At 53.2% G+C, this 14,645-nt stretch overlaps 1 protein-coding gene across 1 annotated transcript in view; it reads right to left on the reverse strand.

Moving 5' to 3' along the window:
• Positions 1 to 1,212: 1,212 nt before the first annotated feature.
• The window catches only part of LOXL2 (lysyl oxidase like 2), a 113,563-nt gene continuing 100,130 nt past the window's right edge, over positions 1,213 to 14,645 (reverse strand). The window contains exons 11-14 of the mRNA XM_019966354.2: positions 9,525 to 9,640; positions 8,236 to 8,372; positions 2,958 to 3,069; positions 1,213 to 2,187 (exon numbers count right to left, since the gene is read on the reverse strand). Coding sequence (XP_019821913.1) covers positions 2,108 to 2,187; positions 2,958 to 3,069; positions 8,236 to 8,372; positions 9,525 to 9,640 — 445 coding nt within the window. The 3' untranslated portion in view covers positions 1,213 to 2,107. The remainder of the gene's footprint in view (positions 2,188 to 2,957; positions 3,070 to 8,235; positions 8,373 to 9,524; positions 9,641 to 14,645) is intronic.

Raw genomic sequence — 14,645 nt, forward strand, 5'->3', positions numbered from 1 at the left:
CATGATTGCTTCAAAATGTAATGGTCCGCAGTGGAACACTAGGGGGCGCTGTTTGCCTCCCATTGGAGACCTAGGGCTGCTGATGAAGAAGCTGGTTGCTTTAGGTGACTGACCTCAAACCAGCTGGGCCTCCAAGGCATTTTTGAACAGAGCCTGCTGTTTGTGGGTGTAGGTTGCACCTGTTGTGTGACATATGCCCAGTCTCCCCCAGAGCAACTCTGGGCTATTGGCCATGCTGAGACACCCCCTGCCTCTGCTGTGTACTGCCGTATTACCAGTGGTGTGGGTTACAGGGGTCCCTGCATAAATAAACATGAACTCGCCTCGAGGTGAAATCTGAAATGCCCTCTGAGTTCCCTCCCCTTGCAGGAATGGGTGGGAGGGCAGCTTTGTGGGGACAGGGTCCCAGTACACTGGTCTTTCTGGTTTGAGTGGAGCTGGTGACGATCCTGGCCCTCTGAGGTCATCATGGACCCCATGGCCCAGGTTTGCTGGGCCACAGCCCACTGTGACACAGAGGGAGCCCCGGGCCTGGCTGGATTGGGGTTCACTCTCACTGTGCCCTGGGGACTTGGGGTCAACCCTCACTACACCTCGGGGAAGAGCGTGGGGCCCTGATCTCCTTCATCGTCCCTCCCCCAGAGACCAGCCCAGGCGCTGCCCTTTGGGGAAATTTCCTGAGGCTGAAGGCTGGATGTCCTATCTGATCCTCACGCAACCATGGTGCCCCTAACACATTTCCCTAAAAGACAAGAGCGGAAGAAAGCCTGAGGCCCGTGTTTCTGTGGATTCTCCTGATCTCCTTAGAGTGCTGCTCTCGCCAGCAGCTGCTCCTCCTCTGTGGTGTGAACTGAAGGAGGCCCCTGTGATGGTTCAGTGGTAAAGAACTTGCCTGCAGTGCAGGAGACACAGGTTTGATCCCTGGGTCAGGAAGATCTCCTGGAAAAGGAAATGGCAACCCACTCCAGTATTCTTGCCTGGGAAATCCCATGGACAGAGGAGCCTGGTGGGCTACAGTCCATGGCATCGTGAAAGAGTCACACACAACTTAGCGACTAAACACCAACCTGTAGCCAATGCCAGACAGGAGGTGTCTGGAACCCACGTCCCTACAAGAGAGAACCTGTAAGGGTGTGCAGCTCTCTGGCTGTGACTGGGGAAAGGAGCCCTGTGGCTTAGGGGCTGCACGCAGAGGCCCAAATGAAACACACCTGCAGGTCATAAATCTTTTATTCGTAGTTTCAAGTATGTGTAAGTGTCCGTGATGACACATGGCGATCGGTGAGCGTCCTCCTCACCCAGAACCCTGGTTCTAGCACCGTTGAATCAATTACCCACAGAATTAGAAGGACAGACAGAGGCGTCACTTACACAGGTGGGCTGCTTTTTCTTTTGAGCTGTACGTTCAAAGGCCCAGATACCCGATATGAAATGCCACTAAATTACTTTGTGTTTCAAAGTCTGTGAAAATAGAATATAATTATAGTATCTTGAAAAATAGGAGGACACAGGGGTGTAGGTGTCTGGGGGCAAGAGAAGCACCATCTCTGAGCTCACTGGATCAGAAGACAGGTGGCAGCATTACTTATATGTGTGAATAGAATAAACAGAGTAGAGGCAGGTCATTTAATTGGAAGAGAAGTCTAGATATTCAAGTTGGCTGGAAACAACCTAAGAGGAGGAGAAGTGGGATCCAGCCTGGCCTCCTTGGGCTGCTAACCCACGTTGCCAACATGTAACTTGAGAAGAAAATGGCCCCATGTTATCTGTGGTGAGCCGGGCAGGTGATGAGGCTTGGAGTGGACCACGCCTTGGACGGGACAAGCAGCTGACCACCTGTGTGCCCGTGGTCCCAGCCAGGATGGCTCTTAGTTGGCGCTGGTCCCCACCGCCCCGTGGACGAGCCCCAGCCCCGGAGGCTGTCCCAGGCTGCAGGTGTCAGGAACATGCCTTCCTCGCCTTCCTCCTGAGCTTGGCCGAGGGCTGCAGGGGGTCGAGATGGGCAGGGCCGGGCTGGATGAGGGGGAGCAGGGTGATATCCGGTCAGACTGCAGTTCTTGGGGGAGATGCCCGTGGCCTGAAGGCAGGAGATGACCATGTTGCCACTTTACCGCTTGGAGACCTGGTTATTTATGAGTCCACTGAAGTGCTCAAACTTTTTTTCCGTCTCTTCACTGAAGGAACCACCTGGGGAAACGGGCATCAGAGAGACAATGTTGGGCAAACCAGATGCACAGGTCTCCCCCCGCAGAGCTGGAGCCACCCCATCCTCCCCAGGCGGCCTGCAGGGCCACCTGTGTGTGATGCCAGCAGGGCAGTGACAGGTGCTGGCCATCTGTAGGGCCAGGCTCACGTCAGCTGCCCTGGCAGAGTCGGCTGAAGGAGTGACTTAATCTAATGCCGTTAGTTTTCGCCTCCACCGAGAGCAAGGCCATCACCTTGCCAGTGGAGGAGAAAGCCCAGCCTCCCTTTTCGGAATCCAGGTTGTATAATGCAGGGAAATGCTTCTTCACTGGTGGCCAGAAGCCACAGGGGCGGCTAGAGCTCGACAGGAAAATGACACACAGAGCCCACAAATTGCCGACGCCCACATTTTTGCGGTCTCACGCATAATGAGGTGGTGGCCTCAGCTTCGCCAGCCCTTAAATAGCTTTGGGGTCTGTGCTGGGCCGGCCCATTTCTGTCCCATTCTCTTGCCTCAGCCAAAGCTGGCCGTGAAAACTCCGTCTTCATCCAGGCCTATGTGTTCACCATATCCTTCCCGTGTGTGGAAACGTGAGACTGGCCCCCCTCCCCAAGGTCTTTACCCAACTTAGGAAGGCGCTCTGTTTCCTGGAGAAAGTGGGGCAGCTCCCGCCTGTCTCCTGGAGGTGGGTTGAGGAGTGGGAGGACCTGGCTGGCCTGAGGAGGGGCAGCCCTGGGGGCACAGTGCTCCCCAGCAGGCCCCGAGGCCTTACCTATGTGACAGTTGTACATCCAGATGCGGTGGCCATCATACCGGGTCCTGCACTTCATGATGTTGTTGGTGTAGTCAGACTCCGCCACCTCGTAGTTGGGATTGATGACAACCTGGGGGAGAGTCAGTTCAGAGGGGATCCTGCCTCGGCTACCCTTCATCGTAGGCCCGGCTGCGATGCTGAGACCAGGCCTGCCTCCAGAGCCAGGCTGAGCTCACGAGACAGAGCAAAGCATGGCCGGTGTTGTGTTCTCAGAGCAGAGGGGAGGGTGTAGGACTGGCCAGAGGTGAGGCCAGGGAGGCAGAGGGGAGACCTGGAGGAGACCTCCATGCACCTCACACACACACCCACATACTCCTATCAAGAGTGAGCCTTCAGAGGTGGGCAAGGGATAGTTACTGAGTTTGGGATGGACATGTATACACTTAAAATGGATAACCAACAAGGACCTATTGTACAGCACAGGGAACTCTGCTCAATGGTATGTGGCAGCCTGGCTGGGAGGGCGGTTTGCGGGTGAATGGATACATGTATATGTTTGGTTGAGTCCCTTCGCTGTTCAGCTGAAACTATCACAACACTGTTTGCTAACTGGCTATACTCCAGTACAAGGAGGGCAGGACAACCCTCTCTAGTATTCTTGCCTGGAGAATCCCCGTGGTCACAGGAGCCTAGCGGGCTACAGTCCGTGGGGTCGCAAAGAGTCAGACACGACTGAGCAACTAACCACAGCACAGCACATACCCCAGTACAGAATAAAAAGCTTTTTTTTTTTTTTTTTAAAAGACTGTTAATCACTCAGTCATGTCCGACTCTTTGTGACCCCATGGATTGAAGCCCACCAGGTTCCTCTGTCCATGGGATTCTCCAGGCAAAAATACTGGAGTAGGGAGCCATTTCCTTTCCAAGGGGATTTTCCCAACCCGGGCATGCCTTCAAAAAGGGGTTACCCTCTCCTGGTGCCAGAGAGGTTTGAGGTTAGTAGAGAAGCAGGAGCTGAGGCCCGGGGTGGCCATGAAACAGCTGCTAAAAGAGCCAGAAGGGAGCCAGGGAGTGGGACTGGCTGGGAGGGCATGGGGACCAGGACTGGATGCTGTGGGGAGTCAGAGGGGGGCTGCCCTGGGTGCTGCAGATGACACTGCTCCTGGCAGCACGGCATTAGACACAGCCCTTCTGTTCTCTGGGTCCGGGTTTGCTCTAGGGGGTCCCCAGGCCCTTTCTACTCACCAGGGCAGGTTTCCCCCTTGTACCCCCTGCCTCTGCATCATCCCAGGTAAGAGGGTGGCACCCAGAGGAGCAGGAGCAGGAGGGACCACTCTTTTGAGGGGGCTTCTGGGATTCGTCAGTCCTAAAGGAGATCAGTCAGTCCTAAAGGAGATCAGTCAGTCAGTCCAAAAGGAGATCAAACCAGTCAGTCCTAAAGGAGATCAACCCTGAATATTCATTGGAAGGACTGATGCTGAAGTTGAAGCTCCAATACTTTGGCCACCTGACTCAAAGGGCTGACTCATTAGAAAAGACCTTGAAGGCAGGAGGAGAAGGGGATGACAGAGGATGAGATGGTTGGATGGCATCACCAAATCAATGGACATGAACTTGGGCAAACTCCAGGAGATAGTGAGGCACTGGGAGGCCTGGCATGCTACAGTTCATTGGGTCGCAAAGGGTTGGACACAACTTAGCAACTGAACAACAAAAACACCTGGGAGCAGACAGAAAAGGGATATTTAGTGGTGAGGAGCCCAGAGGAGGAACTGAAGGAATGGGAAAGTGAGGAGACAGAAGCTGGGCCTGGGGCTGTGGGCGAAAGTGCAGAGGACACAGATGAGGCTTTCCCTGAGGGTCCTGCCACATCTGAAGGGCTGAGACCCCAAGGAGGCAAGGGGGACAGGGCCACCCATGGTCAGTATGATGGGGGAGGGACAGCCTGCTCGTTAAGGTGCATTCTATAGGCTTGGGGCCTTCAGGACCTCTTCCTCCAGGACTGAGAGTCAGACCATAAAGAGGATAGAAGGCTGAGAATTGATGCCTTTGAACTGTGGTACTGGAGAAGACTCTTGAGAGTCCCTTGGACAGCAAGGGGATAAAACCAGTCAGTCCTAAAGGAAATCAACCCTGAATATTCATTCGAAGGACTGATGCTGAAGCTGAAGCTCCAATACCTTGGCCACCAGATGCAAAGAACCAACTCACTGGAAAAGCCCCTGATGCTGGGAAAGATTGAGGACAGGAGAAAGGGATGACAGAGGATGAGATGGTTGGATGGCATCACCAACTCAATGGACATGAGTTTGAGCAAACTCTGGGAGATAGTGAAGGACAGGGAAGCCTGGTGTGCTGCAGTCCATGGGGTCAGAGAGTCGGACATGACTTAGTGACTAAACAGTAACAAGAGTCACCCTTTAGCAAGCTGGCTGGGCCTACCAGAGCTACTACGGGAAACAGGTCAGTGGGGGCTCCAGCCCTGAGTCCTAGCCCGTGCAGACCATTCTGGGGGCTCTAGGTTATGCCCCATGGTGACCATCTCTCTAGGTAAGGCTGGAAAATGTCCTGCTCTGGGGTGGCCTTACTTTGATGTTTTCTGCCTGACAACCTTAGTTGTGCCATGTACCAGCCCATGCGTGGCTCATAGCCCAGGACAGACAAACCCCCTGCACCAAGACCCAGGCAGCCTTTGCTCACAGATAGTCACGCCCAGCATGGGTCCCTGCAGGGTGACCGGGAGGGCAGTGGGGACTATTAGGGCCCATTTGACCCACTCGGGTGCAAGGGTGAGAGCTGAAATGAATGGTTTCCACAATCCCATCAGACTCATATGTAGGGTCCTCAGTCTCTTGGGGATCTGTGGGCAGTGGCTTTAGTTCCTTAGACGAGACCTGCTGTGGTTTACAACAGCCAACATGTGGAAGCAACCTAAGAGTCCATCAACAGATGAAGGGGTAAAGATATGATGTGTATATATGTATACACACAATGGAATGCTCAGCCAGAAAAAAAAATGAAATTTTGCCATTTGCAATAACACAGATGGACTTGAGGGTATTATGCTTAGTGGAATAAGTCAGAGAAAGAAAAATACTGCATATTATCACGTATATATGCAATCTAAAAAACACAACAAACTAGTGAATGTAACAAAAAAAACGAGAGTTTGAGTGAATTCCGGGAGATGGTGATGAACAGGGAGGCCTGGCGTGCTGTGATCCATAGGGTCGCAAAGAGTCGGACACGACTGAGCGACCGAACTGAACTGAACTGAACAAAAAAGAAGCAGACTCACAGATATAGAGCGTAAGCTAGTGGTCACCAGTGGGGAGAGGCAAGACAGGCGTACAAACTTCTGTGTATGAAATAAACTGTGAGGATATACTACTGCAAGCACAGAGAATTAAGCCAATGTTTTCTAATAACTATCAATGGGGTACAATCTAGAAAACTTTTGAATTGCTATGTTGGACACCTGAAACTAATACTGTAAATCAATTATACCTCAATTTTTAAAAAACTTAAGAAAAACACACAAACAAAATAAAGTGACAGTGGCAGCTTTGTGTTGAAAAACAAAAAAGATCTGCTGTGGATCCAGGAAATGGTGGAAATTAGGGATCTACTAACTCTGGAACCCTGCCTCTGAGCCTCTGTGCACTGGCCTCTTGGGCTGGAACGCCACCCGCTCCGCAACCCAGCTTTCTCCTGTTCCTGCAGCGTTGCCGGGGCCTGCACGTGGGTCCACATGGGAATGGAGAGGGCCAGTACTCCCAGGCCAGGACTCTTTCGAGTCTAAAGCTCCACGTCCATCCCAAGGGAAGATGACCTGGCCTTGCTGGCTGTGAAGTGCGGGTAATGATAATGCCCATCCCTGGGGATTACATGAGACCATGGGCCCACAGGGTATGGCCAGGGTCTGGCCTACCACTGATCTTCAGTGTACAAGTACCTGCGTGCTCAGTCATGTCTGTCTCTTTGTGACCTCCTGGACTGTACCCCTCCAGGCTTCCCTGTCCATGGGATTCTCCAAACAAGAATATTGGAGTGGGTTGCCATTTCCTACTCCAGGGGATCTTCCCAACCCAGGGATTGAACCCACATCTCTTGCATCTCTTGCATTGGCAGGCAGATTCTTTACCACTGGGCCATCTGGGAAGGTTTTAATGAGTCACAGTTATTAAACAGACATTATCAAAATACATGACGCTACACGTTCCCCTTGCAAAGGGATAGCAGACCTCAAACATAAACTGAAGTATGTGTACAGAGACATGGATATCCGATTCTTTAAATAAAGAGCACTCTGCTCTTTGCTTGGGCCTCTCCAAGTCTGCGGTTCTGGGCTTGTGGGTGGAAAAGTGCTTGGCTGTCTGATTACCAGTCTCTGAAACTGACCAGGGAAACCTTCAGAGCCCCTCTGTGGTCACTTCCCTGCAGGTGTTGGTTCCTCCCAGGATTTTCTATAAGGTGGGGACCGTGGCCAGGCCCTGGGCTGGCTGAATGCCCTCCTAGGAAAGCTTTCAAGACAAAATGACACATTTCTGGTCACCCAAGGATCTAGCTTGAAAGCAAGATGGGTGGGGATGTGGGAAAAATAAGGTGAAGTCTCCGCAGGCAGGAGTGCGCCTGTGTGCCTGAAGGGGAGACGCTGGGGATACAGTGACCCTGGGTTCCCCCACCAGTCTGGGCCCTGGCTGGGGCCTGCAGCTATTTGCAGGAAGGTGGGAGGCCAATGCGTCTTAGTTCCTGTCTCAGGGTGGCCCTTCCCCTAGACAGAGTACGTAGAAGCCCTGGGAAGTCGCTGCACAAACAGTCACTGGACAGGCTGTCTCTAGTACCTAACAATCTACCATTATAGGTTTATTTCTTTGCATTGAACATTGCCCCCTCTGCAGATCCTCTTCTATGAGGCAAACATTTCTGGGAGAGGCAAGTCACAGACATTTGTGAGTGAATGGCTCTTTACGTGATTGCTTTTAGCCCTGACAGCACAGGCCAAGATAGCCTGAGGGAGGGCACTGGGAGAAGCCAGGGTGGAGGTGCAAGTACAGCTCCAGAGACACAAGAAGTGTAGGCCGCCTTAGAGTCTGCACAGATTCCTGGCCTGAGGACCAAATCTGGCCTGCAGATGCCCTTTGATTTGCAAATACCAGGTGCAGGACTCTGTGCCCTTTTAGACAGCCCGGCCTCCATGCCTGGGCACCATCAGCAGGAGGCTGCCTACCCATTTGCTCAGGCAGAGACCCCTCCTCCCATCAGCGGGGGGCCTGGAGCCCCTTACGCGCCTCACCTGGAACAGGTAGTCTCCAGGAGGCACGTCGGTGATGTCGACCCACTGGCAGTCGATGTCATGACGGTACATGTCCCAGCAGCCCATGGTGATGCCCTGCTCACCAAAGTTGGCGCACTCGTAACTCTTCTGGATGTCTGCATGTGGAGACAGAGGGAAGCCCAGTCACCAGGCACCCACGGTCCCTCCACCGTGCTCCCCACGAAGGCCCCCAAGCAGCCTGCTAAGCAGAGGCGCATCTCCAGACCCCACCTTCAGCATCTCTCCCTTCTCCAGGCCCACAGCCTTGGCTGCCTCTGGACTCGGCAGCCCATCCCTGCTCTGCTCTGCTTTTGGTAGAATCCCCCCCTCAATTCCCTATCCACATCCCACTGCATCCTCCTCCATGAAGCCCTCCTGGGCCACTCTGGCCCACCCTGGCCTTTCTGAGGAATATCAGCCTGGGAATGAAGCATGCGCTATTCTGGGTAAGTTATGGTGTTTATTGTTGACCCTGAGGTGGGGTCATCTGGTCTCCCCGAGGGCATCCGTTCTTGGATGTGGTCTTGGTCTGACCCATCTCTCTGACCCGTCCTGGGTCAGCCCCTTGTGTGGCACAGAGTGGGTGCTCAAAACCCATCTGCTGGGTGATTTCATGACATGCCAGAGGCCACATCAACCACTGACATTTAGCACCCATTTACTGAGAGCCTGCCGAGTCTGGGCGCTACTCTTAAGTCCCAGCTGCCCTGAGAAGAGTCATTTGTCTCCTCTTGAGAGAGCTCGGTCAGGCCAGGATGGCAGGGGCGCCCACAGTGGTCACCGTGCAGGTATGGAAGTGACTGGGGGTGTGGGTGGGGTGCTGCCTCTGCCTGGGGCAGTCAAGAGAGTCTGGGAACCTCAAAGTGGGGCTTTGAGCTTGAACTGGAAGGTAAGAACCTGTGGGGCTTGTGTATCTGTGTTGGACACAGAGAGAAAGTGTGGCAGCCAGAGCGGGAGGGGACTGCGTGTCAGGTTCAAGGGTTTGAGCCTCACAGGGGAGACCCACCAGTGGACGCACTGGATCCACCAGTGCCTGTCAGCATGACTCTGGGGACCCAGGTGCCTTTATAGCCAGGCCTTGCCCACCCTATCCCTCCAGCCCCAGATGGCAGTCATGAGGTCTCCAGTGAGGAAGGTCCTGTGAGGAGTCAGCAGGGGCCAGGGTGACACAGAGTCCCGAGCCAGGCCTGGGATCCTGGCCGAATGAGCACGCGCGGGAGCATCTGAGTCCCTCAGAATCTCCCTGGCCCGCCCTGTCCCCCGAATACCTCCTTCACATTCTGTGTCCTCCAAGCAGAAGCTAGCTTTGTGGCCCTCTGCCACCTTGGTGCCATTGAGGTTCAGCAGGTCGTAGTGGGTGAACACCTCCATGCTGTGGTAATGCCTGGGGGCGAGAGGGAGGTCTGGATGTCAGTTTCTGGAAGGATTGCCACCTGCAAGCGATGGCCCAGCTGGCCATTCCCCTCTGGGGACATCTCGAGCAGAGCAGTGTGGTCCAAAGTGGTGGTGGAGGGAGAAAAGTGTGCAGTGGACAGGGCATTATGAGATGGGGGATGGGACAGAAGTGGAATCGTGGCGCTTCCATGGGCTCCGGAGGGGGACAACCCACTACCTTCCCGAGCCTCAGTTTTTTCATCTGCTAAATGGGAATAATCATGTAACGGATGGGGTGCAATGGGAATTAATCAGATAAACTGATGAACAGGGGGCTCAGCATCAATAAGCTCAATAAATTAGGATATATTTAGTAAAAGGATGTAGCACCCTCCAGAGACCTAAAGTGGCTGTCACAGCTCATTCATACCTGGGCACTTTCTGCAGATGAATGCAAGTCACTCTTCGATGTCTTTCAGTTCAGTTCAGTTCAGTCGGACACGACTCTTTGCGACCCCATGAATCGCAGCACGCCAGGTCTCCCTGTCCATCACCAACTCCCGGAGTTCACTCAAACTCACGTCCATTGAGTCGGTGATACCATCCAGCCATCTCATCCTCTGTCATCCCCTTCTCCTCCTGCCCCCAATCCCTCCCAGCATCAGAGTCTTTCCCAACGAGTCAACTCTACGAATGAGGTGGCCAAAGTACTGGAGTTTCAGCTTTAGCATCATTCCTTCCAAAGAACACCCAGGGCTGATCTCCTTTAGAATGGACTGGTTGGATCTCCTTGCAGCCCAAGGGACTCTCGGGAGTCTTCTCCAACACCACAGTTCAAAAGCATCAATTCTTCAGCACTCAGCTTTCTTCACAGTCCAACTCTCACATCCATACATGACCACTGGAAAAACCATAGCCTTGACTAGACGAACTTTGTTGGCAAAGTAATGTCTCTGCTTTTGAATATGCTATCTAGGTTGGTCATAACTTTTCTTCCAAGGAGTAAGCATCTTTTAATTTCGTGGCTGCAATCACCATCTGCAGTGATTTTGGAGCCCCCAAAAATAAAGTCTGACACTGTTTCCACTGTTTCTTTAGAAAACGTTTAAAGTGGGAGTATGGTCGGGAGGGAGACAGAATGAAGAGGGGAAGAAAGGGTGGGAAGAGCAGGCGCTGATGAGCAGGGAACACATGTGTCCCAAACTAGGTGATGGAGGCAGAAACTTGTGCTCCTGGCATCAAGAAAATTTTTTTTAAAAAGAGGGGGAAAAAGGGGCTTTGAGACCCCGTGGGAGGGAGAGGGTGACCGGCACATCCTCTAGAAGGGAGCAGAGAAGGAAGAGAGATTGTGCACCCCCGTGGCTCTTGCCCCGGATGAACATTTACCTAAGAGGGTCCCATCTCATCCCTCGGGAAGAATTGAGAACAGATGCAGGTTCTTGGAAAGGCCTGTGTTTGGTGCAGAGTAACATGGGAAACATGGCTTCCGAGAGGCCTTCCTGAGGGGCTTGGTGCCAGGCCCATCCTAAGCTGCTACATGTCTCATCACAAGTGGCTGCAAGTATTCGCACTCGCTCGTCTGTCATTCCAGCAACATTTGGAAAATGGGAGAAGGCACCAGGTGCCAAGGTTTGGGGAACAGAATCACGAGTTTTGTTTCCCTGTGACCTGAGTTCCCTCCGCAGGAAAGAGGGAATGATAGCATGACCCCTGTCAGGGGTTCTGTAAAGATGAACTAGGAGACGGACTTCCCTGGTTGAGTCCAGAGGCTAAGACTCCACCTTCCAATGCAGGGGGTGTAGGTTCAGTCCCTGGTCAGAAAGCTAAGATCCCACAGGCCTCGCGGCCAAAAAACCAAAACATAAAACAGAAGCAATATGGTAACAAATTCAATAAAGACTTTAAAAAAATAAATAAAAGTAAACTATTAACAGGAAAGAAAACATGGATTAGAAGTCACAGAAATGCCTAACACGGGGCTTGAGACAGAGGAACACTCAGTACCTGTCCACCCTCTCCTTACCACTGCTACTCCCCTGAGTGATGGAGTCCTGCTTTATTACTATCAACACCGCTACCATTGCTACGACTGTGTGTATTAGTCACTCAGTCGTGTCTGACTCTTTTCGACCCTATGGACTGTAGCCTGCCAGGCCTCTGTCCATGGGATTCTCCAGGCCAGAATACCGGAGAGGGTTGCCATTCCCTTCTCCAGGGGACCCATTGCTATGATTATTTCCTGGCCGACAGCAGCTTCCTCGCCGCCCCCCACCACCCCACCCCCAGCCTTAGGTGTTTGCCCTCAGGCTGTCTCGGCTGGATGGGAACAGGAGAGGACAGAGAGAAGAGGAAAATTAAAAGGACAACTTTTCAGAGAGGAAATGAGAGGCCCTTTCCCCTTCTTCCTGCATTGGGCTGGTGCTATAAATAACGTCAGAAGTTCCTAACTTGGGCTTTTCCCAGGTCACTTGGGTTCCTGGGTAAAAGGATGCTGAGCCAGGGACCCATGGGGAACAGTTACAAGGATGCATTCTGTGGCAGTTGAAGGAATGACTTTGAAAGAGTCTATTTTGGCTTCTTGAAGGAGCAAGATGGGACACAAGGTCTGACTCACTGCCTAAAACATGTCTACCTCTTTCAGAGAGGGGTTTATGTTGCTATGTTTACTGGCTGGAAAGACTGAAGAGGAATAGGTTTATGTTCCGCTGTCTAAACAAAATGCAGACGGAGCCCACAGACAGACTCTTGTAAGGCTGACCTTCTCCTGCTGCCCATGCTTCCTGCAGACTTGATTTAAGAGTCTTCTCCGACTCTTCGTTTTTTCCCCTGTGGACACAGGGAGGGAAGCAGCTGGCTGGAGACTCATGATGCTAGCTAGCTGTGGTCCGGGAGCCTCTGTGTTTTACTGCTGGGGCGTGTGTGGACATCACCTCCCGGGCCACCTCTCCTCCCAGCGGGCTGGTTGGAAAGCCCAGGGGCACCCACCCTTCACCACCCACACTCACACCCCAGGAGATTCAGATCGAGGCTGCTGGGAAGGAGGGAGGAAGCATCTGTTGATCCAGGGACATTTTCTCATTTCAGGCTGAGCGTCCTAATCTTCAGAGGTCTAAGAGGTAGCCTGATCTATGGGATAAAGACAGGGAAACACCGGTTTGCAGAGATTCAGGAAGTCTAGGCAGGAGAGAACACCGGACACTAGCTCACTGGAGGCCGGCGGAGGTCGTTGCAACTTGGCGGAGAGGAGGGGTGATCTTCCACCGTGAGACTAGAGAGCGAGGTACACTAAGGCACGGCACCAGCCGAGGTACAGGGCTCTGGGTGGACACGCGGATGACAGACAAAGACAGTCCAGAACCAGAAGTGAGGTTTGGGTATGTTCTTTGTTACCCTAGGTCATCTCGGGCCCGGATAAGACTTTCCGTCTGAGCATCAGCGCATGTTACAGAGATGCTTCACTCTTCTTCCTTTCTCATACCAGCCATGTGTCTCCCGGTGCCTCCAGGTTGGCCAGTCCTGACTGGCGTTCAGGTGTGGGTCAGAAGATGCTCCCATTCCCATTTCAGAGAACGTAGGGGCGTGTTCCAACCTCAGGAGGTGCTGCCACAAAAGGGCAGGAGCCCTGCTGCTCGCTCGGCCTTGCCCTTCCCCACCTGCTAGGCAGTCCTCGGGTGGAACAAAGCCCTCCCGGATGGGATGAAGGCCTCAATTTGGCTCACTGAGGCCGCACGGAATCTGCAGGGCTTTGACCCAAAACATGGGCTGCTCTGCACATGGTGGCAGGGGTGGGGGGTGGGATGAACGAAGTCCCGCCTTTTGTAGCCGGGCCACCCGTGTGGGGGGGTGATGAACGAAGTCCCGCCTTTTGTAGCCGGGCCACCCGTGATCAGAGGGTCTGGCACCTGTGTTGGATATCCGTCTCCCTGCATCTCCAGCTCCCAGTTCCCCTCCAGGGCTTTCCTGAGGTAGGGGGCAAGGCAGGATGCTGCACCCTGGGACACAGCGGGGGCTGAGAACCAGGAGCGGCAAGGCTGCTCTGTGACATCATGTGCCATGTGAGCAGTGTGGCCCACTAGCTGGGGCGCAAGAAGCAGGAAGGGGACCCCCATCAGGATCATCAGTCAAGAGCCATGGTGATGAGAGAGAATGGCTCAGAGCATTTCCCTTTAGGCTGGCTCGTGAGGAGGCTCTGAGACGGCTCAGTCTCTGAGCGTCGCCTTGTGTGTGCCTGCTCAGTTGCTAAGTTGTGTCCAACTCTTTGTGACCCTATGAACTGTAGCCTGCTAGGCTTCTCTGTCCATGGGATGTCCAGGCAAGAACACTGGAGTGGATTGCCATTTCCTTCTCCAGGGGATCTTCCTGACCCAGGGATCAAGCCCACGTTTCCTGCATTTCCTGCACTGGCAGGCGGGTTCTTTACGGCTTTGCCACCTGGAAGCCCCTGTGGTGTTTCATCTTAGCACTTTCAAAGACTATATCTCTGTTCCTCATCATAGCATCAGCTAAATTGGGAGTGACCATTTTGCAGACTCAGGCTAACTTGAGCCAGAGTTCTCAACTTTGACTTCACAGATGGGCTTTAGCATCTGTAAATCTGCTGAAACAGGGTGTAAAATCCAGAAATAATTTTTTTGAGTGGAGGATGGGTCAGTTCTCATCATGCTTCCAAAGGGGCCCAACAGAGAGATTCAGGGCCAGGAGTCCTGTTGAAAGTCCTCCCACAGGTCCTGGAGAAGCTCCCCTGGAGCTCTGGAGGCCAGGCGTGGGGAGTTTCTTACACTCCCTGGGGTCTTGTGGTCAGAGGTTCTCAGCCACAGTCCAGGAGGGCAAGGCTGAAGGGACATATGCTTAGCCAGTGTGATCTTTCCCACCCATTCCTTCCAAACCGTTGACTGCAACATCTTGTAAACAAAGAAAGGAAATAGACCACAGGAAAAGCAGGGTTTGGGGCGGGGAGGTCAGGGTGGCTTGGAGCTCCGGCTCAGAAGAAACACTTCCATGAGGTCACCATGTGT

The sequence above is a fragment of the Bos indicus genome, chromosome 8 (genome assembly GCF_029378745.1).
Source record: "Bos indicus isolate NIAB-ARS_2022 breed Sahiwal x Tharparkar chromosome 8, NIAB-ARS_B.indTharparkar_mat_pri_1.0, whole genome shotgun sequence".
Lineage (NCBI taxonomy): Eukaryota > Metazoa > Chordata > Mammalia > Artiodactyla > Bovidae > Bos > Bos indicus.